The following is a 27,294-nucleotide window of genomic DNA, read 5'->3' as shown; positions in this document are numbered from 1 at the left end:
AACGTGCCTGCCCTGGGGGGAGCACGGGCCGTCCCAGCACCACGGGCCTTCGTCTGCTGAGCATCGTGCTCCCCGAAAACATCGCAGCCAGCAGAGGTTGCATCACACCCCGCATCTCTCCAGGGAAGCAAGTCAGGGGCTCAGGGCGCAGCAGAGCCGCAGCACGGGATGGAAACGTACAGAGCGTCAGGATTAGCCCCCATCACCACAAAAAGACACCCCCCCCAGTTCACAGCTGTAAGCTCTGTCCTGTGCAAAGCGGTCCCAGGGGGAAACACTCGTCCCCAGCCCTGGCAAACCACCCTTGGTGGTGCCGAATTTGGCCTCACCTTGTCATCTCGGCAGCTGTTCAGTGGCTCAGCACCTTTGTGTCGCCCCTTCTGGTGCTTCCCTTGGTTCAAGCTCACGCTGCCCGGCGCTACCCCTGCTTGCTGACACAAACACAACTGGAATATTAATAAGTCTAATCTGCCCTGAGCCTTAAGTTGAGCCTTTTTCAGCAAGTATAAATATTCCCGATAGTAGCAGGAATCAGCTGGAGCTTCCAGCCCGAGGAGGAACGTACCGGCATGGGGCACAGGCAGGAGGAGCTGCGCTGGTTGCTGCCCAGCACCAATCCTTCCCTGCCTGCACAAGGCTGCTTTGTCCCTCCACACCTTCACAGCAAGACAAAAAAAAAAAGCAGTTGAGGGCTGGGCCACAACCAAAGCGGCTTTTGGAAGGGACGTGGGCAATGAAGTCAGTAAGAAAGAAGAAGAACCATTAAAAAAAAAAACCACACCCAAAAACCCAAAAAACCAAAACGCCCAAAAAAGTTTTATTAGACAACAACAAAACCAGAAAAAACATCCCCCCGGTTTGCTCCAGCCTGAACCGGCCCCCTGTGCCCACAGGGCTGCTCCTCTCCCACCCAGAGCCCAGCGTTCCTGAAGCGCCGCTCGCAGCCGAGGGTCCCGGGGGTCCCTACGGCTTCTGGCTGAGCGTGGGCCCCGCTGTGGCGATGATGGAGGAGCTGGCCAGGCTGCTGCCCAGCGTTATCAGAGTGGTGCCAGCCCCTCCTGGCAGCACACCCTGGGACAGCAAGTGTCTGTTAGCCAGAGCCTCTCTGGCGTGGATGATGGTGCTCCCGTCGTCCACCACGGAGGGAACCCTCCCCAGGGTCTCCACTGTCCCCAGAGCATGGCCAAGGGCCGTGGCGCTCTTGGTCAGGCTGACCTTCTCCCCGATGTGTCCCAGGGCTCCGTCGCCCTTCACCGTGGCCAGCGTTGAGGTCAGGATGACAGTCTTGGAAGCGGTTTGTAGGACAGGTCCCACCTTTGAGTGTACCAGGCTGCCGGGAGGGCTGGGGGCACTGGCCAGCGGGGAGGTGGTGAAGGTGACGGCACCGGTGGGAGAGCTGGTAGAGGAGGAGGAGGAGGAAGGCTGGATGCCTGGCAGTTTGAGGGGGACAGAGGTAGCCTCACCCATCACAGACTTGGTAAGCGCAGACAGCTTGGCGTCCGACATGACGTAGAGTGTCTTCATGGGGCTGGTGGTGGTCACTGCGGAGAGGAAAGCATGGTCAGTGGCCATGGGGACGTGGTGCCCGCCCTGGGCTGCAGCCCCCAGCTGTGGCAGCAGAATTGCGGGCTTTCACACCGAAGAGGAAGACCTGGCTTTGTCCACTCTCCAGAGTGGGACCCCAAAACAAACCCCAGCGCTGTCATACCTCGGCAAGGAAACCACAACGGCTGAACTTGGGCACCAGCAGCACCTCTCCCCTCCTAGACCGCTCCCATTCCCCAAGTACACCCCTTTCTTCCTTCAGTGTCTGAACTTCTCCCCCAGAAAGTCCCCTTCTGTTGGGACAGGGTGTCACGGGTCTTCCTTAGCCAAGCACGCTCTGTATCGCCTCGTCCCCGAGCTCGTGATTTCTCCCCCGAGCTCACGCTGCTCTCTGCGGCCTGGCTCAAGGCAAGCTCCCGCTCATTCCTGGCATCTCCAGCTCCATCCCACCAGCAGCACTGGAGGAGCTCAGACCCTCCTCATGCTCCACCCCAGGAGACAGCTGAAAGACTTTGTGAAACAAAGCCCTCCATGCTCTAAGACAATGGCAGAAGTTGTATCGTGGTGGTTACCCTGTCCAAACCTGCTCCCTTGCTGCATCTGCAGTAGCCACAGCCCAGAGAGCAACAGAAAAGAGACTTCACTGAAATCTCATCGCTGGGTTTAGACGTGCTCAAGGGGTGGGAAAAAGCCCGAAGAGCCGCTTCTTGGTTCAGGACAACACTGGCCAGAAAGACCCCAGCCCGGAGCAGCCCACGGTTTGCTCCTGCAGTTGCCCAAAGCTGTGACTCGCTGGGTCCCTCAGGAGCCTGCACCGAGGAGCGGAGCGGAAAGCGGCAGGCCCAGCCGCGCTGGGTCACCTGGCGCGCAGCACCGGATCTCTCCGATACAGCAGCATCAAAGATGCACCGCAGCGTCCCTCACACATGTCAGCAGTGACAGCGTCTCGCGACCACCGCCAGTGCAGCGTGGAACTCCCCGAAATGAAGTGCCTCGAGCGGGGAGGCCAGGGAGCAAAGGCTGACGACGACCGACCGTCTAACCAGGATGGGACCACCAACCCCCCCACCCTGGGGTCAAGGAGGGCAGGAGCACAGTGGGGACAGGTGACTCCAGCCACCCCCACGCAGGCTGGGGGAGTGGCACACACACGATGCTGTTAGACATCAGCAACAACCGCTCCATGAAACAGTCTGGAAAATTTTCTGCGCTAACACCCCAGTCCGCCCTGCTGCTCCAGCGGCTTTCTTACAAACCGGTCCTCCCAGCTGGACGCAAATCCAGCCCAAACCTCCAGTGAAAGCAGGTGAAGTTCTCCACAGATGTAACTTCATCCACTAGCCATGCCAAATAACAAAAGGAACAAGAAAAAACACGAAGACTATGACTTCAGCCTGGTGCTTCTGCACCTCTTGAGTCCTGGGGGAGAAAAGCAGAGTTTGAGGGTCTGCAGAGGGTGGGTAGCCGGGTTGTTAACGCCTGCAAGGAAAGCCGCCTGCGTGGTAAAGCACAGACGCTGCAGAGCTGCCTCATTTGCCCTTTGGGGAACTGGCACAGCTCCCACTGGACTTAATCCCGAGTGCGGACTACCCACTCACCCTCCTTGGAAATCATCTGGACCGAAGAAAACGAAAACACTGGCTCGGCTGGCAGCGGGCTCTTTGGTACAGAAGCCTTTGGGGATGTAACCGAATGCACTGCTGCGCTATATCGATTTTATTTTTAAATCCGAGGCTACTTACTGGCTGGGTAGTGGCTCTGCAATATTTCTTTAGCTGTAAGCGGATGGGTCTGCTCTCCCCAGGCAAGGTAAACAAACGGGGGCAGCACGAGAGTGCTTAGTGCTACAAGCGCGTGACAAGGGCCCTAAACACAGACTGCAGATATTCCTTCCTGTGTCTGGGCTCCAGTTTTAAGTCCCTGCTCTTCGTCAGATGCTCAAAACCGGCTGCATTGAGCCAAAACTCCTTGTGCAAAGAAACCACGGGAGAACGTAACTTAAAGGGAGGGAGGGACCACAAAAAAAAAAAAACAACCCAAAAAAACCACCAAACCAAACCAAAAAAAAAAAAAAAGGCAAAACCAAAAAAAAGCAGTGATGGGCTTATTAAAAATAAGCAGCATTTGGGCAGCTATTCCCCGGAGTGACTCCGCACACATCACCCGGCGGCATGGCTCCATCCCGGCCTCCGCTCCGGTCCCCAGGCCGGCTGCCCGCGCCCCACGACTGCCATGCGCCTCACCTACGGGTGCTGCCGCGGCGGCGGTCAGGTGTGCCGCGGGGTCGGCGGGAGCCATCTCTGCGCCAGCCTGGGCTTTGCTGAGATCCATCTGAGACAGCAGCTTGCCAGGAGAGGTGGCACTGGTAGCTGGGGTGGCCAGGTTCCCAACAGCACCGTCTGGAGCCTGGAAGGGTTAAAGTAACGGAGAGCTACTGGAAGTGCCCCGCTGCCAAGGATACACCATCTTCGGGGGGCCGCAAACCATTCCTTGGGGGGCTGCAACCATTCCTAGACCTGTGCTAGCCCTCACCTAACAAAAAAAGAATCACAGCACACCCTCTCCTTGCTTCTTCCAGCCTGGCCCTCACTCCGACCAGTCATGACCAAGCTCCAGAAAAAATGCATCCCGAGAGAAAATCCCCAGAGATCTGTATTTTAAAAGCACGATTGCCTTTTTCTGGAGCAGAATGGGATGGCTCCGTCCCCACTTCTGGCTGCCAGGGAACAACAGTCCCGCGTCTGTTACCTCTGCAGCAACAGGAAAGCAACAGCCAGGAGCTCAAGAATGATTCCTGCACCGTGTAGACCCACTTGCAGGAATGACACGCTGTTACCAGTGGCACCAGTGAAAGCCCAGCAAGAACTGCAACAGCACACACCATACTCTGCGTCAAGGAGGTTCCCTCTCACTTGAGAAAGGTGTACAAGCCGCCCTGCCAAGAACCAGCTGGTTCCACAGCACCAGCATCCACAGACGTCCGACACTGGAACGACTGGGCAGTTTGGATTTGTATCCTAAAGCAGATAGCAGCACACCCTGGAGAGCACCGACAGGCTCCAGTGGGATACCTGGAAATTCCCCCACGCGAGGGGGGTTCTTCAGATGCCTCTGGGTCCGTTCACTTGCCACAACTCTGTCTCAGTGCATCTGCAACCTGACACTGCGGAGAGCCAACCGCACGCGTTCCTGTGCTCTCCCTGGGAGCCCTCACAGCCCTGAGCTGACAAAATTCAAGCTCTGAAGCAGCTTTTCCAGCTACAAAAGCAGATCCCTGCCTCTTCAGTCAGACTTCGGAGCCAACCTGCCCGCTTTCCACTGCTGCTGACCAGTACTGCTGAAGCTCCAGTCTGATCCCCCCAGTACCCGATGCCCATGCAGGTCACAGCCTGCTTTTCCATGCCTTGTGCAGCAGTTTTAACAGTGCTCCATCACCTTTAACTAATATTTCTGGCCCTGCTGGGCGTTAAAAGGGTCAGACTTCAGGACAAGAAAGATGGTTACTGCCTGCTTACAGCACATCCACCACCAGCTGCCGGCTCTGGGCAGCAGCAAGGGCTGGAGTGAGAGCTCTAGCCCTGTGCCACCTGTGGGAGACCCTTACCCAAAGTTCAAACCGTGGCCTCAGCTTGCAGCTCCAGTTGTTGCTGCACAGATCTTTGTGCCACTAAGCAGAAAACAATTGCCATCCCTCCACTTTCTGGAGCTACTATCAGGATATAAATATGCTGCAGGGGGGAAACCCTTAGAAAAAGCAATGTTCAAAGCACTGCGGAGTACTCTGTTGAAAAGGGAAGCTGAAGCTTGCTCCTATTTTCACTTTAAAGCCACCCAAACGCTCTTGCTGCTGCTTCTGCTACTCCCAGAAAGCATTTGTACCAAACTCCCCAGGGAGATTCCTCAAGTCCTCTGCCTCCTATTTAATGCCCACGGGGGAAGGAAAAGAGTTACCCACTCAAACTGCATCTCAACTGCTACAGGCATCGCCCCAGCCCCCAAAAGTTTAAAAAATCACAGCGCACAGCCGATGCGTGGGCTTCACGCTTCCTGCACAGGCACACTGGAGCCGTCAGCTGGAATTTCAAAGGGAACCCAACCGACAACAGCTTTGGCTACTGCTGAAACCACAGGAGCTTAAGCCCTCAGCGTTAGCCTCCAAAGCCTTTTGTAAATTTGCTCTTTTACAGGAAGCTCTGCTAGATTACGTAATCCCATGTGCTAAAAGGTACACACGAGCTGATGTCAAGGGCTATAATTAGTTACAAAAACACACAGCTCATTCCATTTCCTGTAAAAGCCAGCTTTCAGTTTGCTTTTGAAGCAACTCTCGCAGCCGGCCACACAATTAAGCCCTACCTTGAACACACAAGCTCAGCATTGTAGGTAAAAGTCACAGCGTAGGATCCAATATCCAGTTTGAAGTGCCACCGCCTTCAAACATTAACCCGTGCGTGAACCCGTTAACCCTGGCGTCGATCTGTACCCAGTTTGATTACGCTGCGCAACTACCGTTCTGCTGGGTATTTAGGGTCTCTGAGGGGTGAGGAAGGAAGCAAAGGAAAGCACACCGGTTCTGATGGTTCATCAAATGGCTTTTGAAGACCACAAAACCTGCCTCCAACATGGATGAAGAGTTCCAGATCGAGAGCAACTCACCCGCTGCTTAGGTGGGATGTGCACTGAGTGTCACTAGCTCTGTGTTTTCAAGCTCTACCTTAGCCGGCTCTAAGCTCAGCTCTGCCAGTGTTCGCAGGCTCTGTCGTGCTAGCCAAGTGACTGAAAGAAACACAGAAAAGTCAAGGGAGGAAGGACGTGGATGATCCCAAATCTGAGCTTTAACCGGCAGTAAACTGGGACTCCGCACGGGAACTACCAGCAATGGTGGTGCAATAGCAGCTCTAAAGCAGCACAGGATAAATGAAGGATTTATGGCTGCTGCTGTTAATACTTACCCAACTTGCATCCAAAACCTTCACCTTTAGGATAATGCCTCCCTAAATATGCCTCAGGGCTTCAAGCAACCTCAAACAGCCTCTGCAGAGAGCAGCAAGGAGTAGAAGCACACTCCCTGCCTCCACGATACTGCCCCACAACTCAAGTCAACCCAGCAAGAGGGACCAAAACTACAGAGCGAACACTGCCCTGCCTCTCCTACACCACCTCACCTGCCCGGGGCCTGTGTTAGGGCTAGCAAAAGTAGAAAAACCGCGTGCAAAAAAAAAAAAACCCACACCAATAAACAAACCCTGCCAATCTGGAGCGGTCTTGGCATCCTCAGCCCACCGTACCAGTTTGTTAATCCCTGTCGGGAACTGGAGCTTGATCCCCACTGGACGCTCTACACTCGTCCACCTGCCCAGGCTGCAGGATTTGTCATTCTGGAAGCTTGCTGACCTGATTTCCACATTACTTTCCCCCTGCAGATGCCTGCCTCAAATCACTACAGCCAGCATCTGCCGGACAGTCAGTTCTACCCCTCAGTACATACCCAGGCAACCAGCAGCCCTTTTCCTGCAAGGCCTCCTTCAGCCCTGAGCCGCAGATCACAGGCCTGGGCTGCCTGGTTCTTCCTGCATCCCTGTGTCCAGGAAAGCAGCTACAAAGCAGCGGCCTGTGTGTTGTACAGCACCGCAGCTGGGACCACGGGGAAGCCACCTGAGCTTAGGTCAGCCTTGCTGATGGCACATCACAGTCACCGCTGACCAACCATCCTGTGCAGGGAGTCAGAGCCAACCTTTCTACCCTGACATTGATGGATCCAGCTCAAAATTGACAGTGGTTTAGGACAGAGCCCAAGACTACACCTGCAGTAAACTGATCCCTTTTGCTACCTGCAGGATTCGGGGTTGAGATGTCCATGTCACAGTACCCAAGACCACTACATTCACACCAAAAAACCCCTGACTTGACACCTTACGCCTTCAACTCAGCCGCACCAAGACTTAACCCAGGAAGCAGGAAGGCAGCCAGGATCCCTGAGATACTATTTGTCCTCTCACCATGTGCCAGGTACTAAGAGCTTTTCCTACTGTCAGTGATCCACCTCCAAAAGGAGATCCGTATCAAAAGATACAACCTTGGAGCACACGCTCGGCACTGCATAAATTGGTTTCAACAGCAAGGCAGCGAGAAAGAACCGGAGTTGGGGACCTGCAGAAGGGAACAGTACGGTATCCCCAGCATCCACACATCCCAGCCTCACATCCAGGCGTCTAATAGTCAGGAGCAGCATTTTCAAGACAGAAATGGCTCCAGACAGGACAGCCAACCCACTCTCCCGCCTGAATAAGCAGGGGATAGACACTCTACAAGCAGCTTTCCTCCTCCCACCAAAACCTGTTACTGCCAAGAAAACCTGGAGCTTCAATCACAATTCCCACGCTGATGTCAGCTTTCGAAGTCTAGCTGGAGATTCCCTCAGTGCAGTACGAGCGTGCCAGCCAGCATCGACCCTGCCACTAACAGACACGAAGATGACCTGGGTCTTCTGAACCGCCGCCTTGCAAGGCTCCAAAGCAGCCTCAAAGCAACAAAGCTCATCACATCCAAGAGATGTGACCAAGAACACTTTCCCCATGACAGCTCTATCTGCCCTTGACTGTGACGGTCAGAAAAAGGTCAGAAGAGCAGCAGCCGACACTTTCTCTCCAGAGAAAATGCCTAAAATTACCTGAGGTGCCTGTGTCTGCATTGGCTGCTCCTCAAGCTGAGGCTGGACGGTCCCCATCGCAGCCTGGCTAAGCGTGGTCATGCGGCTGGGCTGCCCACGCAGTGTCACAGTAATGGTCGTCGGGGCCTTCAAGCCTAGAAAACACGTGAGCGAGTCACTCCTGAGACACGGGGACTGTGGAGGCCACGTTCACCAACGAGGGGTGCGTCAGAGGCGTCTTCCCATTAGAGACAGTTGCTCCGAAATTACTAGCACATGCAGCTGTCCACAGCTATGGCTCAAAGGTAAAATAAGCTTTGGAAACACTGGTCTTGGGGTGATGGGATGCTGCCTCGCATGCCTGTCCCCCTTCTCCCTTACCTGCTGCCTGGTTGGAGATCTGAGCCAAGCCAGGGAGACTGCTGGCCAGCTTCGCCAGTCCCCCATTTGTCAGCAGCTGGTGAATGGCCGTGGACTTGCCGCTCGCTGAGGCTCCCAGAGACAAAGAGGTGGCAACCGGGATTGTGCGGACGATTGTGCCGGTGTCCGTGGTTATGGCACTCAGGTTCTGGATAGGCGCTGGAGTCTTCACAGCTGAGGGCTGGAGGGAGAAGCAGAAGTACTGAGCACCTGGAAGGAAAGGGGATGCCGGGACGGCAGAGCCTCTCCCTCCCACAGAAGCTAAAGGTCAGAGCTTCCACACTTCATGCTGGTGGCCACAAGTAGGTCTAAAGGCAAGAACTTGTCCCTTCCAGTCTGCACATACCCGTTCCAACTTGAAAGAATAACTGGGAGAAACTGGGGCTCCACTTCAAATGAAGCCACCACCCATTCTGAATGAGGTCGACTCCAACTGACGGGATGAGAGGCACTGCCTGGCAGGTCACAGGCATGTGTTTTCCCAGAAGAACAAGCAGAAAGATCGCTGATCCTCCCCTAGTCCACTCTCCAACTCCTCCTCAGCATCTTCTAGGTGGCTGCCTAGAAACAACTTCCCACAGCCTTTTTTCCTAGACTTCATACCACTTGGGGGAATCCTTAGCCCCTGGCACACCACCAAGGCTTGGATGTATCAATTTAGCTGCGGTTCACACCTACCATCCCTCATCTTTTGTGGTCCTGGAGCAAACAGAGTCTGTCTAGGTTCCCTCCAACTCCTACCGCTTTATCCTCCACGCAGCTTCCCTCCAGAGGGGGATCTCTGATGTTTGCAGGCCACGTACCTGCACGGGTGGCCCAGCAGCAGTCACGCTGGCCGGAAGGCCTGATGACTTTGTCCCGATGTCCTGCAGGCTGAAGCTCAACCCTTGCAACAGGCTGCTGGCAGATGCCGCTCCTAAAAAAAAGTAAAGAATAAAATCAGGCTTGGAGAGCTCACCAGCGTGAAATCTCAGGTCTGCCGTACGGCAGGTGTCTGCAGAACTGTTCCTCCTAACCACTCTACACACGCAGCCCAACACATTTCACTGCTGCAGCTACCAACGAGGTTGGCTGTGAAACCTGGGAGGCAAGAGGACGTCGGGTTTGTTATCTCAGGGTATCGCTACACACAAATGACACAATTAACAGGTCACCTGCTGCGCCTTCAGCCTCACTTGATAGCATCCCACTGGATCTCCGCAGGCTCAAGGCACTACAAACGCTGCCTCAGCCAAACCCAAAGCAACCAGGGAACGCAAGACAGAGGATCCACCAAATGATTTTGAACCTGGTTTACCTTTTACATTCACAAGAGAGACACGGAGAGAGGCAGGTACCTTGGAGGGTACTGGCTGGCTGGGCCTGCATGCAGTGGGTGCTGCTGGCCACCAGCCTGCTCTGCAGGGCATGGAAAGCGCTGGGCGCCGTGCTGCTGGGGATCACGGCAGACGGAGCAGGACTTGTGGAGGAGGATTCCACTGCCAAACTCAGCCTACAAAGAAGAGAAAGACTCCAGTTAGCGATGAAAGCTATGCAGATGCAATGCAAGATGGCTTCGACAGCGAGCTGTCACTGGCCTCATTCAACCAAGCAGGACTCCCGGAAGCATAAGGCAGGGAGTTGACAAGCTACTAAAACCCAAAGCAAGACAAGTTTCCCCTGCACCCACTGCAGCAGCTAGAACAAGGAGCACCTATGGCAAAATCCGTCTATTTCCAAACTGGAATTGAGCTTGTTATATGTGTGTACCTACCTAGGTGCTGCAAGGGCTGTCACCCTACGCTAGAGCAATCTACTTTTGTAGTGATGCATTTTCTGTTTAAAACCTACTTTCTACTTGAAAACAGCTCTTTTTCCTCTCCCCTCCCAGACCACAGTCCAGTTCTCCGAAGCTTAGTTTTAATCAAAAGGTAAAACAGTGATGTGAGATGTCAACATCAGATTCATTTCCCAGCAGAAATCCCTACAGCCAGTAAATCAACTTCATGAGCTGATACCGAGGCTTCTCTCTCCTATTTTTGGAAAAAAATGCTTGACTGTCAGAGGGAATGAAGGGAAGTATTAAAAGCAACACTGAATTTCTGGCAAAGACACCAAAATCATTCAAAAGACATGCTGATACGCAAACATGGATTTGGAAAATAATATAGAAATATAGCCCAACAGCTGCAGTATCTTCTGTTTCTGCCATTCTCTGACTCGGCTCCCTCTTGACAAATAGTTTTCAGGAGCCTAACGGTCTCCCGCACTTCAGAAAATTCCAGTTATAAGCGAGATATCAGAAAGCTCCACATGTCAAAATCGCCCTGTTGCGGTGCTTCCCATCGGCAGCTGGTCAAAGCGACCCACAGCTTATAAAAAACTTATAAAAAAACCCCACTTATAAAAAAACCCAGTCGCACTCACTTGGGGGCGGTGAGAAGTCCTGACAGCTCCTTTGCGCTCGACACAGACTGGCCGACAGCCATGGGGACCGGCTTTCCAGCAACAACTGCAAAAGAAAAATTAAAAAAATCTCACTCTCTCTCCTCCAGGAGTCTTTAGGGATTCCCCCTCTCTCACACAACTACCCACAGACACAGCGCTGCAGGCCACGGGCTCATCCTGCTCACAAAGCGTCTTCTCAAGGAAATCTCCGTTGCAGCCATAAACACGCACTCCAGTCACCACGCTACGGGAGATCGGGAGTATCAAACGGAGCAGAGGTGCGAATAAAAACCATAAAGTTGCCGTGGTGGAAGCATTACGACAGGTGAGATTGAAGGAATCGGCTTAAAAAAGATAATAATCTGTAAGCAGTGAAATCTCAGGCCCTCGCCACCAAATGCAAATCTCTCCCCTAAACATTTATCTCCACTAATCCCCTCCTCCTAGTCCATCATGGCACAGGTCTACCACCTCAACCGATTAGTTCCGATCTGGCTGGTGGCTAGCGATTGATTTTGTAAGCATTCTTTACAGACACTTTACAAAATACACAGGGATGCGACGAGTCACAATATTTGTTTATTGCGGCGTTTTGGGATACAACTGCGTTTGTCTTGTGCAATTCCTCCTGCTCACGGTAAGAGGGAATTCTTGGTTTGGTTCATGTTTACTTCTGCAATTCATTTCCTTTCTGTGAAAAGAAGTAAAGTTTGGAAAAATTAAAAAAAAAAAAAAAAAAAAAAAAAAAAGATTCCAGAAACCAGGGATTTTTCAAAGCTGCCAGAAGTTAAACTGCAACCTTAAAAAAAAAAAAAAAAAAAGAAGTGTGTATTTATTAGTTCATGTTCACAGTTCAACTGTTAAATTAACCGAGAGATGCTTCGGAAGGAGCAGAATTATTTCTCAGCTTTGAAAACCACCAATTTCCTCTCAGAACGGAAACGCTGATTTTTCAGTCCTGCACTGCATCGAGCTAACGCAAATAACGAGCGACTGCTTTACGTATCTGGGGCTCTCACCACGAGGAAGACGTACATGCCAGCGCAGCCAGCGACAAGGCAACATCCTTTAGGTACAAGGATGACACTAGCCAAAGCCTTCAGCCTCCCTTGCGAAGGCTCAAGGGGAAGAAGACCGAGCCCATCACCTCTTCTTGGACTGCAGGGACCTCTGCAGCGCGTGGCACAGTGGGTTTTCCCAGCCACAGCGGCAGGAGAGGAGCTGGTATTTGTTTATATGCGTATCAAAAGCGTATCATGCCAGACTTCGGGCCCAAACAGGATCAGCAGAGCGGGGCACTCAGCTGAATCGGGAAGTCTGAACACGCGAAGGTCTTCCAGAGGGAGGAACATCGCTGTCATCCCCATGTTCCAGGTGAGAGCTTCGCACAGGAGTGGGTAGCAGAACCGGAGACGCACAAGACCTACTTGGAGCAAGGGGTCCGCCAGGACCGGCATCCTGCTTCCAGCAGCGGCTCGATGCCTCAGCGGAAGGTGTAAAATTCGCCTCGCAGCTCCTGAGGCTACGGTTGAGCTTTTCGCTGGAGCGTGCAATTCCAACGGCTATGGAAAACAGAAGCTCCTGCCAAGCTCCTATGTGCTGTCAGCCCCCACGCTTCCCTGGCTATCCCCAAGTCACTCACACCTTGAGCCTCCATCTGTTTCCTGCAGCTAACGCCTCACAAAATAGTAATAAAAAACAAAAAGCAAAAAGAAGTCATAGCTCCCTCCCCTCCCCATGCCCCAGAGGAGCGGGTCTGGGCAGAGCCACGACCCCCCTTTCTGGTTACAAAGCAGCTATGCAATCGCAACTCACTTTCTGCCTGGGTGGTGAGGGGTGCTCCGTTCCCCACGCCAGCAGCATCTCCGTGAGAGACAATGGTCACCTTGATTTTGGCTCGTTTGGAGGATTTGGTGCACTGGGTCGGGCTGGGGGTCTGATGCCTCTTCAGCTGCATACGCACATCATCTTTCTCAGCCCCTTCCGAGTGCTCTGAGGACACTGGAACTAGGGGACACAGAAGTAGCTTTTTGAAAACTGACGGCCGATCCCTCGAGGTCAGTGCTGCTCCACTGTGCCAAGGTGCGGAGAAGGGACGCATGCCCATGCACACTTCCACAGCTCCCTCCATGCCAGCCTTGCCCATCTCCCATGCACCAGGATCCCACGCTTCTCCTTTTCACCATCTACGCTGACTTCTGCGTGCCCTGAGCTGCTGTCTTAGGGGCGGAACTTAGCTTAAGCTACTCACAAGGTAAGGCAGGATGGCATACAAAGTCTGTCTTGCCTGTGCAGCGAAGGAAAATGGACGTCTACAGCGATATCACATCTCCACATAAACGCTTTTCATTTCAAAGCACAGCATCATCAATCCCGGCATCGGGCCCCTCCAACGTCCCTAATTTCCAGGTGAAGGGATGAGGGTGCAGAGATTTGCAAAGCTGATGCAGGCACGCTGCCAGTGCTGGGATTAGAGCTCAGCCCGCCTGCTCCTCCAACACACCAGCAAAGGTATTGGCATGCCTGTCGTTTGGCACATCCCTTCCAGCGCTCCTAACCGGCCCTCCAGGAGCTGGACTGAAGTGTACAGGTTTCTTAGAGGCACTAAGCGAAGCAGCCGTGAGCACAAAAGGTGCTGCAGCAAAGCAAAGCCCCCACATAACCTACGCTGGTTGGTACTAGGGGGAAAAAAAAACACCCCATGAGCTGAGGTTTTTCTTCTGCGCCAGCAGCTTCTTTTGCTGCCATGTCCTTGACCATCACATTCATTCCATCTTGCCTAGAGCACAAGCTTGCCGGGGCCAGGGCTATCAAAAAGCGCAGAGGAACCACGACAAGCACCTCTGGGCAGCCCAGGAACAAAACAGAGCCACGAGCTGGCACGTCCTGCCCATTCACGCTCCGCGCATCTCCCACCGCTGGCATGTACAATCATCCAGCCCCAGCCTGAAACGCTGCTAGACTGGGTCGAAATGAGGGTGCAGATCTGCCTCCCGCTATGGTGTGTGCGGCCTGGCCGTGCTCAGAAGCGCACCCGCCGCTATGCCTAAGTGCTGCCATGATCTGCAGCAAGGGGAAAAGGCTTTTGCTCAAACCTACGGAGAGCCCTCTCCATCAGGAGCTTCCACAGACCGCTGCCGAGCCAGCTAACTCCCTCTTTACAGATGGTCCTGAGCATCTAAGCTGTGTATTCAACCACCTAGCGGCCAAAACGTATGTACCTTTTATTTCTATATATCTAGATATGGATATTTGATACAAAAATCAATATAAATGTGCATGTGCGCATAAATATATACATACATGTATTTATATGTTCCCTGCATACCACCTACATACCTCTGAACTGTGGGTGTAGGACAAGAACGAAGCCAAATCCCTAAATTTCAGGTGACTCCAGACATTTTGGGGCCACTGTGGTCCCCAAGACAAGTGACAAGCTTGCTGGCCTGCCATCGAAGGCCAGACTTGTGGCTGGAGCATGTTAACTCGTGACACTCGTGCAACGCTCCCGTGCCCCCCACCCACCTGCAAACATGCATCGTCCAGATCACCATCCAGAGAGACCTCACCAGGCGTGCACAGACTGCAGGCACCAAAGCCCCCTCCCCACCCACCCCCCAAAAAAATGCCACCAGCCAAGCAGGACAGTGAAAGGGCACATGCACAGGCAGTGGCGTTAGGTGCCCCTCAAAGCATCGGCAAGCAGTGACCCAACGTCCCTCTGTGTCCCCACCGCACGAGAGCGCAGCCTGCTTCTGCTCACACAGGGGCACACAGACCCCCACCACCAAGGGCTGGCTGTGCATTCAGAAGGAGCACCAGCTCCCGAAACAATTCAAAACACTCCCAGTGCACGTGGCACACATGCCCCGGCTTCCTACCTTGCACCTCAGGCAGCTGATAATAAGCCCAGAGATTTTAATCGGCTTTTGATCTTATCAAAAAGCAGGGCAGGCTGATGCCAGCCTCTCCACGTCTCCCCACCAGCAGGGAAACACCCACTGTGGTTTCTCTTCCCAGCAGACGCTGGGTGGGAGGACTCCGGATAAGCCCAAGGCTTCACGAGCGCTCCCAGGCTCACCTCATCACACAGGGGAGAGCACAAAACAAGGCTCAAGGCAGAAAGAAACCTTTAAAACAACCAGCTTGGGCCAATACTTGCCTCAGGACTTCGTTACCACAGCTGTATGCATGCAGTTTGGACTACACCTCATGTGTGCTCAGGACAAGCAAGAAGCCTGTATGAGTCTCTACACTGCACGCCAAAATACCTTCGCCTCCAGCGCTTGCCTCATCAAGTTAAAAGCACCAGCGTGTGTGGTGTTTCAGAGAGGCAGTTCTCACCCACATCAATGCTCCTAGCACCCTGGGGTCACCCAGAGAGAGAACTGACACTGACAGCTCACGTGACGACACCGCAGCCTCCCAAAGCTTGGGATTTCAACTTTTCTTCCCAATCCCAGCTCCACACAGTCACTGCCATTCAAGATGACAAACCCCATCTTTAGATACGCTGTGGAACTTGCCCCTCGATCCCTAACCCTCAGAGCATCCCACGCACCGAGGCTCACTTCTCCGCATGCTCCTGCACCCAATGTGAGACCACAGGGCTAAAGACTGCTCATGTCCGCATGTCTCCTGGTCCAGACAGCATCCCTCTCCCACCACATCGCCATCTTCGCAAAGCCATTCCTCTCCCTGACCTCTCTGCTCTCCTCTGACTCTCTCTGGCCAAGAAACATGGCTCTACACGTCTACATCTGCCCCTTCCAAGTCACTTGGAAATCCCTTGTTTCTGCTCCCAGCAACAGCCCCTTTTTGCTGCTCCATATGTTCGGGATGCTCCCCCAACACACACATGGTCTCTCAAGATCCCCTCCTCAGCCCCAGCACGGGAAAGGGTTAAATTCACGATCGAAAAAACATCACCGCATCTTCCGCCAAGTTTTAGTCCATCAGAGCAAACCGGCTGCCAGACTACATGGCTCGAAGCACAGTATTTACCTACCGGGACAGGGGAAGATCGCAGAGGAAGTTAACGCTCTCAGCTGGCAAGTGGACCATTTGCTTTAGCTTCCAATACAGCAACGAGAAAGCAAAAAGCAGGGGGACAAGGGGACACGTTGGGCCACATCCCCAAACCAATGCAAGGGAAGAGGAAGACGATGAAAGAAGATAGCAGAGATAGAGAGAAGGAGGGAGACAGAAGTGAGGAGATACTCACCAAAGAGACATGAAGAGGTGCCAGGAGGAAGAGCTTTCCTCACCAGCATGTTTTGTTTCAGAAAAGCAGCAAACTGAGCTGAAATGAATCAGAGAGAATTACAGTATCACAGCCCGGCTCTGGAGGGGGACAGGGAACTCCAGGGACACCACTGCGACCCACAGACAGAGACCTTGGAGCAGGCAGGCAGGCAGAGAGCTCCAGACATGACTCATCCAGCCACAGGGCACAATGGAAACACACCGACCTCCTGTCTGGACAGACGGCAGCGTAGCACATCCGACACCAGAAAGGGCATCATCCCAGCTTTCCCAGAGAGCGCACCCCAACCACACGAGCCCTCTCCAGCCCCACAACCATTGGGAAAAGGTCAAGCTCCAGCGCCCAGGGAAGGAGGCACGGCCAGCTTGACTGAGCAATTGCACTGAGAAGCTGAGAGCGGCTGGAGACGTCAGCCAGCACATCCCTGAATACGGCCACAAAAGGCAGGCCAGAAGCGCAGCAGCACTCCTAACAAAACAAGGCAGCCACAACACACCCCACTCCACAGACCCTCCCCCTCCTGCCTCCCACATGCTATCCAGAAACTTCCTCCCTCAACTGCAACAACAAAGGAATGTCTTTAGTCCGTGGTCTGAGAAATCAAGGGAGATCCAAGCTTCAACTTGCCCCTGGAGCCTACCCCTGAGTTCGAGAAAGACTTTAGAGAATAAGGAGGGTCACATTGTTGCAGGAGACAACAAGAAGCCTGTTCAGGTCTGTATGGAGCAAAGAAATAAGGAGAGAAGGGAGGATGAAGAACTATTCCCCAGGTGCCGCTGATACTTGCCAGAAGAGATCATCATCAACAAAACCATTACCTACATTCACAGCGTTCACAATCAGACGGAAGCTGCACCGTAAGGCTTTTAATCACCATCTAACAGGACAAAAAAAACCCCCAGAGCTCAAGCTGGATTCTTATTCAGAGCAGGTTTTCCACTGCCATTTGATGCAAGATGACTCTGTAATTACCCAAGCCCCACTGTTTCAGTCCCAATTCGATACCCTCAGCCATTTCCCAAGTACCTTCAGTCTCCCTCCCAAGCAGCCTCCAAGGATACAAGACACCAGGCTCACGCTCGGAAGAGGATTAAGAATACGGCTACGTGGCGATTTGATCAGCCAGCACAAGTGAAAAAACCTTCCCACTTTGAACAGCAGCAAGGCTCCGCAAGCTGCAGAAACACCATTTCTAATCTAATTTCAACCCTCCACAGGCTGCTGCCTTCGGATGACAGTGATAGGGGACCGAGCTGTAAAGAAAGCTGCCACTGGGAGGCTTGGAATTCAAGACAGGACTCTGAAGACAAAAACCTACGCACGTCACGACAGATAAAGGACCAAAAATGCAGATGCCAAGAGGGAAGAGGCTGGAAAAGCAGCAGGGCATTACCTTGTGCCTGTTTGTGCGTCAGGACAGTGTCTGTCCTCTGCACCTGCCTCTTCAGCAGCTGCGTGGTGCCGATCTGGCTGGGCTTCTGGATGGAGGACACAGCAGCCATTTTAGTCTTGGGGCTTGAAGTGGGGCTGCTGGAGACGCTGGATAAGTCCTGCTCGAAGAGAAGGAACACCTCTTACCCCCACGTTTCCCTTGGGTCATAACCCTGAGCGTAGCAACGTGTAGCACTGACATCCTTTTGCTGGAGCAGATCTATTTCTGAAGGTTCGTTTGCCCCCCCACAAGCCCCTCCGTATCCTGTCACCTCCCTCTTCCAACACTAACCACATTTCTTGCCACATATTTCAGTGGTACAACACAACCTCAGCCTTCCCCGGCTCAAATTATCCCAGAAAGAGCTTCCCACCTCTGAGCCTGAAGGTGAGGCGGGCACTTTGGCTGCCGGCGAGGTGGGCCTGCTGCCTCTTTCCGGCAAGTCAAACGATAGATCCCTCCTGGTTGAATCACGCGGCTTCTTCTTCTTCTCAGCATCCAGGTCCCGGGGATCGGAGCCTGAGTGGCTCTCTGCTCGGGTGAGGACTCCAGTCAAGAAGTCAGCTATTTCATCCTAGGAAGGATGAAACAAATAGACTAAGTGGTGCGCAGGTCTCTGAACAACTGATTTTCACAGCTTGAAACAAAACAAAAAAAAGAGAAGAACGAAAGATTCCCAAAGGGAAAAATGGATAAGGCTCTCTAGGTTTAATATTCTGCAAAAAGAAACCCTAGACCCTTAAAGAGAGACCTTGGCTTTCTCATTAAAGCTCACACTCCACTGATTTCTGACACACGGGAAAGAAAACATAATGGTTTCTCCAGTGCTCCCAAAAATACCGCTTGCTTCCCCCAGGCAGATGTCCTGGAAGACTTAGAAAACTGCTCTTTGTTTCAGGTGCACTACCAGAAAGCTCACGTCTCTCCTCGGCTTCAAAATCCCACTCAGGAGACAGATTATCTTCAATCCAACCAATCCTGGCAGTAAGGTTGTTGTCAGTGAGCCATTTCAGCACAGAGTCTGGTTTTTTTTATATAGATTTGAGGTAGAAAAGGTAGATTTCTGTGGTTACCTGAATGCACCTGTCCACCATACTCTGGGTCAGGCCTTCAGACTTCTTTTTGGCTTTGCTTATCCTATTACAAAAAAAAAAAAAAAAAGCCCACAACAAAACAGATGCAAGTCAACACGTTTGGTTTTCCATGTTCACACAACATCACTCTCCACCTAAAAGTAAGATTCAAGTAGCAGCAAGCTCACTCCCCCATCCAGTTAGACACAGGGTGAGGAAAAGCCAGCTCCCTCAGCTCTCAACCCAAGAGCACCGTCTACTGGAAAGATGAGATTCATCCCTCGGAAGTGCCAAGACAAAACTTCAATGACAAGGAAAAAGGCCCAGCAGCCCAAAGCATTTTGCAAAGCCAAAACGACGTTGCTTTCCCCTTCCGAGCTCTGTCTTCAGACCAGTATCAGAGTTTTATGTTTCTTCCTTTCCTCATTATCCCTACTATAAGTTTCTGACTTATATGATGCTCCAAAACCTTGTCTGAGCTGACGGGTCCAGCGCCAGCACCAGGCCAACCCTGTTCTCGTACAAGACGTGCTCAGGTTTTTGGTGCAGTTATTCCAAACGCGCCTAAGTTACGACAGGAGAACATGCCCCACAGTTTAGTGAAACCTTAAGAGCTTCTTGTTTCCTGCAAGGCTTTTACAGCCTCCCTGACCCCAAATCTATGCACAGCCTCCAAAAGCAACATATTCCAGAGCCAGGGGTGGCATGAAAACCAAAACTTGCTCTAGTATCACACCACACTGTACCCTGGATCTTTTATTCACCGCTGGGAGAAACAATGCTGATTTATCACAGAAAACTGACCCTCTATCCAACATACCAGGTTTTGAATAACAAAGCTGACCTTGATGCAGCATTTTATGCAGTTCCCATCTAGTTTCAAATACGAAATTTGGGTGAGTTTTTGTACGCAGCACACTCAGATGTTGCCCGGTGTTGCTGGGAAGGGAGCACCCATCTCGCAGAGTGTTACCTGAGGTTGTCATCTGCTCCTCCAACCACCACCATGCTGTTATCGGCTCGTATTTTCTCCCGGAAATCTTCCATCGCTTCGATGTTGCACTGCAGGGAATTCTGACCGATCACAAAGAGGACAGGGGTCTTCATCTCCAGGAGGGGGTCGTCAACATCCTGTAAGAGCAAGGAGAACTGTAATCCAGAAAGACTGATCCAGGACGCAGAGCCTTTGGAGCCAAACACCGTCCTGAATTAGATGAAGATTTCCCAAAAGGGAAGGCACATGCCACAGGGTCAGACAGCGCTTCACACGTGATCCCGGTACACGCCACCTGTGTCCTGAAAGGAGTATAAACTGTGTGACTCATTTAAATATCTCATGAGAAGGACTGGCTCAAAAGCTGAATGAGTACATAGTGCTGTTACTCATTAACAGCCGAGGCTGATGCCCTCCCCCTCAGAAACCCTATTTCACCGCATTTTCCTCCTTCCAAGCTTTTGCCACACAAACCCAGGATAAACCTGAAGCGCCACCAACAAAGGGTGACCCCCGATGGGATTTACACAGCTGTACCGAGCCCTGAAGAAAACCCTGCTCTAGAACCACACTGTGCTCCAGCAAATTTATACATTTTTTTATATATACAGCTTTTATAGAGATTTCGGCTATCCTCAGAATTAGCCATTTCATTAGCACAACCATAATCATTCCCAACCCCGTCACACACTGGTCAGCTAATAAAGGAGCAATTTGGGCTCCATAAAAATCACCCAAGTTGTCCTCTCTGGTGCCAAATGACACAGTTAACAAGAGACCTGCACATAAGACTGCAGAAAGGAGCTGCAAAAACACATCACAGCAGAGACAAGCAAACACAGGACTTCGGGCACCTACTAGGGCATCAAGAATCCTACTACGAATGCAACAGTCCCACCTGCTAGGCACCCCCCTCCAAATAAAAATCACACAGACACCCCTCAAAAAAAATCTTTCAGTTCTCACCAGACTTCCAAGCCCGATTCTATGAAACAATCTAGGGAGATTAGAAACCACCACCCCCCCAAAAAAAACCTCCGTTCTTTAAATGGATCCACCTCCCTTTGGTCCTTACCCCTCTGGGGCCATCAATGGTGAGAAGCGGGAATCCAAGGCACACAACTGCAGTGACATACTCCATCACTGAAACCTGGGTAGAAAAAGCAAGAAGTCAGCATTTGAAGTGCACTGAGGGTGTGAAGGCTGTTCTGCCAGGCACAGAAATATCTTCCCTATTTTGACCTTGCTTTGTGGATCAAAAGAGTGGGAAAGAAACATCGAATTACTCAAACTGCTTACGCCCCCAAAACCAGAAAGGTTATTTGTCTCAAAGCCAGGCCTTGGAAAGAGAAAAGGGACAGGAACAACCCCGATATAGCCTTAAATGTAATAGTAATTTAAATCTAGCTCTGAACCAAAGCTGCCAAGTGGGCTCTGAGAGGATGCAAAGGAATCAGGTACTTACATGACAGGCCACCAAGGCACCTGTGTTCCACCCAATCAGGATGATCGGCTTGTGAGAAAAATGGTTGTGAATCTACAGGAGGAAAACAAAAGACATGGATGGAGAAGAAGGACAGACAAAGGGACGCTGCACTGGGGTGGCACAGCACCTACAGGCAAGGTGGCTAGTTTGAAGAGAGCAGCAAAAGCTCCCCGATACACTCATTGCTCTTACCTCTGCCACTTTGCCCCTCACCGCCCCGATCATGTGTTCCAGGCACTGCAACACGCCCACCCCGCTGCCGTTGTTCAACAGGTGGGTGGCGATGGGAATCACCTGTGGTTGGAAATGAAAGACGGATTAATAGAGGCAGCATTACTGGGGACAACAGGTACCCACAACAATTAGCACGGACTGAAACCAGTTTATGCATGAACTTGTGCTTCCTCTCTCCTTCTGGCCCCCAGGATTCACTTCTAACTATTAAAAACAGAGGAAATATGAGAATTCCCCACAAAGACCACCTCTGCTACTCACCTCGCTCCTATACACCCACATTAATCTACCATCTTAATTAAGATGTGTGTGACCATCCAGGCAGAGGACTAAGGTGACCTATAGTCTCTTTCCTCCAAACTCTTCCTACCAGAAAACTCATCGATCCTTAGTAACAGTTAATGATACCATCTAAACTGCTGAAGATGGAAGACTCTGGTCAGCAAGAGACCCCAGACAGATGGGATTTGCACAACTTCATCCCCTGTGCAGTGTCTCAGACGGTAAACATTGCAGATGGTAGATGCCAGCCTCTGCTTTCAGCAGAGCCAAGTATTTTGGTGCACTGAAGGCTTGTAAAAAGCAGCTCAGCAGCTGCAGCCTAGCACAGCTGCTAGTTTGTACTTCTCTCCTTTCAAAACCGACCATACGAACCTTTCCCAAGCAGGAAAGCTGCGACTGCCAGAATCGATGCCGTCGAGAAGTGGGGAACATGGAGTTGGAGGGTCCAGAGGAAGCAATCAGGATGAGGGGGGAACCAGGCAATTTACTCTACGAAGTTCAACAAGAGACATGTAAGGAAAAGCAACTTCCCTGCCCAAGACCTTGCTACCCAGCCTGGCCCACACAACAAAGCAGGAGAGATCTCGCGTAGCTCATTAATGAATCACATTTTTGCCAGCCAAAGCCACCTCAGGATAGTGTAAGGCGGGGAATGTGTCCAACAGAAAAAAAGTCCCCCTCACTGAGCAAGTCTAAAGCAGGAGGAAAAAACAGCCCAGGAAGCAAGCCAAAGGTGGAAGGAAGAGGACAGCAGAAGGATGGGAAAAATAAAGCTGATGCGACACCAGCCTCCTGCTCCCTGCAAGCCCCAAGAGGTACTCACGGGTTTATTATGTGACAAGACACCCACTGCTGGGTCCCAAGGTCTCTTCAGCAGCAGAGACAGAGCCTCAGCACCTGCTGCCCCCGTCTTCGTGGTGGAGGAGAGCAGCATCCTGTCAATCAGGGTGGGGATCTGAAACCAGAGGCCAGAAACGACTGAGAAAATGCACACAGCCAGTTCAAAGAAAAAGGATAAAACCTTTAACAAGCTTTATAAAGGGAGAATATTATAAGTGATAGCGAATTCTTTCACTGCTTTTATCACCTTTCCTTTAAGCGTTTGCAGAGCATCCAAGTAAGCAGCCAGCACTGGCAAACTGAGCGTTTCCACCAATGTTGTGTGAAGCCACTGGATCAGTTTGGTGTCCCAGTTCACACTAGCCAGGGCTTGGCGGACCCTCCGAGCACATTTGTCCACCGCTATCCTCCTCAGGACTGGCTCATTGCAAGCCTAAGGAAATAAAAAAGAAATACAATTATGGGAAAGATCAAACATGCCACGTGCATCCCAAGCCACAGGAAAGTATTGGCTTGGGCAGCCCAAAGTCCTCTGGCAGCAAGCAAAGACCAAAATCCTCACAGCGAGGACAAAATCATGCCTCAAAGAAGCCCAGAGCTGCCCAGTTCTTAAAGACTAAGCAACTCAAAGACCAGAACTTTTATCCTGACTCAAACTGGGCTTTATTAGTAAAGACTGATAAACACACACAGGCAGAGACTCTGCTGGAAAGCGAAATAGGAAATAAAAGACCTTACCCCTTCGTTAGCCAAGCGAGCCAGCCGGTCAGACTGCAGCGCTTTGTGAATCTTATTAAATAGCTTGTTCTGGGCCATCGTCCAACCCGTCCTGTCGAGAAAACCAGAGAGGTAACACAGGTCACTGTTACACTGACATCCAGGTCCTGCAAGCCACTGCCCGTTCCCAGTCGGCATCAGCAGCACAGCTGGGAGTCAGCTGCGATCGCAGCCTCAAGAACTGATTCACAGCTATGGACAAAATGGGTTTTGCTACAGCAGATGTAATTAGCAGGCTTGCTCAATAAAAAACTCTAGTTTTTAGATGTCACTAGGGCATGTCGGCAAACATCCAAGCACCAGAAAGACAAAAGTAACAGCAGAAGCAATAAATAAGACCAAAATAATTACTCTTTTTAGCACAGGCTATCACCATGTTTCTCAAACAAACCGTCCAGGAAAAAAAACATCAAAACAGACATTCCTTATAATGACAAGACTGCAAACAGGCTTGACTACAGTTCCAGGAAGGGTTTTTGACTGGCTGGAATTTACGTATATCTTCATTTTCAATTTTTGACACTGGAATTGAGGATCTACGTGAAATCTGACGACTCACTGTCCCAATCTCCTCTCAACAGAGGAGACTGCTTCATGGGAAGCGTGTGGGAGAGGTTCAGCAGCTGGGCCAGCCTCTACCATCAAATCCAACAGCTTTCACAGCAGGCAGACAAGGAATTTGGACACAAGAATTCATTTTCTTTGAACATTATTCAGTTCAGGAACGTCACTGTGTTATCGAGTCACACTAAGAAATCCACCCACAACATGCCACAGGTGGCTGTTTATAGCGCCCAAATTTCTTTTTTCTGCTGCCCCTGCGCTACCTGTTGACGTGTTCCTCCCAGTCGTCCGGCGGTGGAGGGGCATCCGCGTCTGTACGAGCAAACATCACATGGCGCTCGCACTCGTTCATCACGCTGCGCGCCTTCTGGTTGTCATAGAGTGGCACGGGTGTGGGCGTCACCGTCTCGACATCGATGGGGATATCTGCTTCACTGTCGGAAATAATTATGCTTTAGAGAAGGAGATTGCTTGCCCTGGGGTCTGCCGTGCTTTAAAGCTTAAAATCCACTGAGCTTCATAACCAGGTATCTTATTATTCCCGGTCTGAACTCAGGAAGCCCCCTGAATCCCAAGCCCTGAGCTGCGACTCTGAGGGCACTTCCACCCGTCACCCCAAACTCACCCATGACCCCAGCCCCACACCCTGACCCTAAACCAAACCATTGAGGCCTGGCCAAAACCCCCCTTCCCACGCCGGCACCAAGGCTGTGAAACCAGCCCACCCCCGCGGTGCTAAGCCAAGACCCCCAGCTCAGCCCCCCCCACCTTCCCCCAGCCCATACTGCTCCCCACAGATCCCCAAACCCGCTCTAGTCTCCTCAGCCCACCCTCTCCCCCCATCCCCACACACAGGCCCCTGCCCCACACTCTCCCCTCACAGACCCCCCAACCCCACAAGACTTCCCACAGTCCTACAAGCCCCCCGCTCTCCCCTCAGACCCCTCAAGACCTCTCCCAGCCCCACAGAACACTCCCTGCTCCACACTCTCCCCTCACAGACCCCACAGGTCCCTCATAGGACCACCACCCCCAGTCTCCACATAAGCCCCTCAGCCCCACATAGGCCCCATTCCCCCCTCATCCCTCCCCCCGGCCACATATAAGCCCCTCAGTCCCACAGGCCCCACTCTCCCCTCACAGGCCCCTCAAGACCCCTCCCCAGCCTCCCCATTGAGCCTTCAACCCTCACTCTCCCCTCACAGACCCCTCAGGACCTCCCCCAGCCCCACACAGGCCCTATTCTCCCCTCACAGGCCGCTCAGGAACCCTCTCTAACCACACATAAGCCCCTCAGTGCCACAGCCCCCTCAGGACCCCCCAGCCCCCACACAGGCCTCTCAGCCCCACAGGGCTCATTGTCCCCTCACAGCCCCCTCAGGACCCCCTCCCAACCCCACACAGGATAGGCCCCCACAGGCCCCACTCTCCCCTCACAGACCCCTCAGGATCCCCTCAGCCCTCCCAAAGGCCCCTCAGGTCACATTCTCCCCTCACAGACCACTCAGGACCCCCCCCCAGCTCCCACACAGGCCTTTCAGCACCCAGCCCCCATATAGGCCACTCTCCCCTCACAGACCCCTCAGGACCCCCTCAGCCCTCCCAAAGGCCCCTCAGGACCCATTCTCCCCTCAAAAACAGCTCAGGACCCCCCCCAGCTCCCACACAGGCCTTTCAGCACCCAGCCCCAGCCCCCATATAGGCCATTCTCCCCTCACAGACCCCTCAGGACCCCCTCAGCCCTCCCAAAGGCCTCTCGGGCCCAGAGGCCCCCCGCCCCGCCCCCCAGGCCGCCCCCCCGGGCTCACAGAGCGGTGCCGGGCTGCCGCCGGGGGGTGAGGAAGAGCATGCGGGTGGGCCGGGCGGCGCTGGCGTCGGGGTGGGCGCTCCAGGGCTTGGCGTAGCTGTGATCCAGGCAGACCAGGTCCAGCTCCCGCTCGTGCACCGACAGCTGCAGCAGCAACGACGTCCCCATTCTCCGCGCCGACCACTGCAGCTCCCGGTCGCGATCGCGCTCCCGGTCGCGATCACGATCCCCCCCGCGCTGCGACATGGCCCTACAGCCCCCGGCGCCGCATCCCGCCGCGCACGGCCCGCCGCCCCGCCTGGCGCGCATGCGCAGGCCCCGCCCCCCGGCGGCTCCGGGGGAAACGCGGCGGCTGGAGCGGAGCGGGGAGGGGGCGGGAGGGGCGGGGCCGGGAGAGGCAGGGGGCGGGGCGGAGCGGGGCTGGGAGGGGCGGGGCGGAGCGGGGCCGGGAGGGGCGGGGCGGAGCGGGGCCAGGAGGGGCGGGGCGGGGGGGACACGGGGACACGGGGGCTCGGCGTTATAGGGACATGTGGGCATGGGGACTCGGTGCTATAGGGACATGTGGGCATGGGGACTCGGTGCTATAGGGACATGGAGACATGGGGACATGGGGACTTGGTGCTATAGGGACATACGGACATGGGGACACAGGGACATGGGAACTCGGTGCTATAGGGGCACACGGACATGGGGACACGGGGACATGGGAACTCGGTGCTATAGGGGCACACGGACATGGGGACACGGGGACATGGGAACTCGGTGCTATAGGGGCACACGGACATGGGGACACAGGGACGTGGGAACTCGGTGCTATAGGGGCACACGGACATGGGGACACGGGGACATGGGAACTCGGTGCTATAGGGGCACACGGACATGGGGACACGGGGACATGGGAACTCGGTGCTATAGGGGCACACGGACATGGGGACACGGGGACATGGGAACTCGGTGCTATAGGGGCACACGGACATGGGGACACGGGGACATGGGAACTCGGTGCTATAGGGGCACACGGACGTGGGGACACGGGGACATGGGAACTCGGTGCTATAGGGGCACACGGACATGGGGACACGGGGACATGGGAACTCGGTGCTATAGGGGCACACGGACATGGGGACACGGGGGACGTGGGAACTCGGTGCTATAGGGGCACACGGACATGGGGACACGGGGACGTGGGAACTCGGTGCTATAGGGGCACACGGACATGGGGACACGGGGACATGGGAACTCGGTGCTATAGGGGCACACGGACATGGGGACACGGGGACATGGGAACTCGGTGCTATAGGGGCACACGGACATGGGGACACGGGGACATGGGAACTCGGTGCTATAGGGGCACACGGACATGGGCATTCAGTGCTATAGGGACATATGGACATGGGGACTCAGTGCTATGCAGACATGGGGACACAGGGACATAGGGACTCGGTGATATGAAGATATGGGGACACGAGGACACAGGGAGTTGGTGCTATAGGGA

General features: G+C 53.3%; 1 protein-coding gene across 6 annotated transcripts; it reads right to left on the bottom strand.

The window, feature by feature from the left end:
- Positions 1–794: 794 nt before the first annotated feature.
- KANSL3 (KAT8 regulatory NSL complex subunit 3) lies at positions 795–26,111 on the bottom strand. Of its 6 annotated transcripts, none has more exons than XM_055820212.1 (22): positions 25,801–26,111; positions 24,256–24,426; positions 23,390–23,480; positions 22,899–23,084; positions 22,635–22,766; positions 22,184–22,300; positions 21,488–21,589; positions 21,275–21,346; positions 20,885–20,959; positions 19,789–19,946; positions 18,816–18,879; positions 18,116–18,316; positions 17,704–17,860; positions 16,269–16,346; positions 12,857–13,048; positions 11,021–11,105; positions 9,952–10,106; positions 9,418–9,530; positions 8,576–8,795; positions 8,216–8,349; positions 3,789–3,951; positions 795–1,541 (listed from the first exon to the last, which is right to left on the bottom strand). In XM_055820212.1, the coding sequence occupies exons 1-22, from the start codon at positions 26,106–26,108 to the stop codon at positions 964–966; spliced, it is 3,552 nt and encodes a 1,183-aa protein (XP_055676187.1). In that variant the 5' UTR covers positions 26,109–26,111; the 3' UTR covers positions 795–963. The 6 variants fall into 6 exon arrangements, 5 of the variants coding, with proteins under 5 accessions (XP_055676187.1, XP_055676188.1, XP_055676189.1 ...); XR_008750047.1 differs by lacking the exon at positions 3,789–3,951 and adding an exon at positions 6,202–6,321 and having other exon boundaries at positions 1,410–1,541; positions 25,801–26,110; XM_055820213.1 differs by lacking the exon at positions 16,269–16,346.
- Positions 26,112–27,294: the final 1,183 nt, after the last annotated feature.

Source organism: Falco peregrinus, chromosome 17, assembly GCF_023634155.1.
Source record: "Falco peregrinus isolate bFalPer1 chromosome 17, bFalPer1.pri, whole genome shotgun sequence".
Lineage (NCBI taxonomy): Eukaryota > Metazoa > Chordata > Aves > Falconiformes > Falconidae > Falco > Falco peregrinus.
This window is presented reverse-complemented; position numbering and strand designations above follow the sequence as displayed.

What these genes read in the sequence shown, in the direction of transcription:
- KANSL3 (XM_055820212.1), bottom strand. Translation starts at nt 26,108, where the DNA reads ATGCGCGCCAGGCGGGGCGGCGGGCCGTGCGCGGCGGGATGCGGCGCC. An exon ending in TGGTGGACAGGTGCATTCAG is followed by an intron (nt 18,317 to 18,815) that starts GTAACCACAGAA and finishes CATCCTTCCTAG; the next exon opens with GATGAAATAGCTGACTTCTT. An exon ending in TGCAGACACAGGCACCTCAG is followed by an intron (nt 3,952 to 8,215) that starts GTAATTTTAGGC and finishes TAACCCTTCCAG; the next exon opens with GCTCCAGACGGTGCTGTTGG.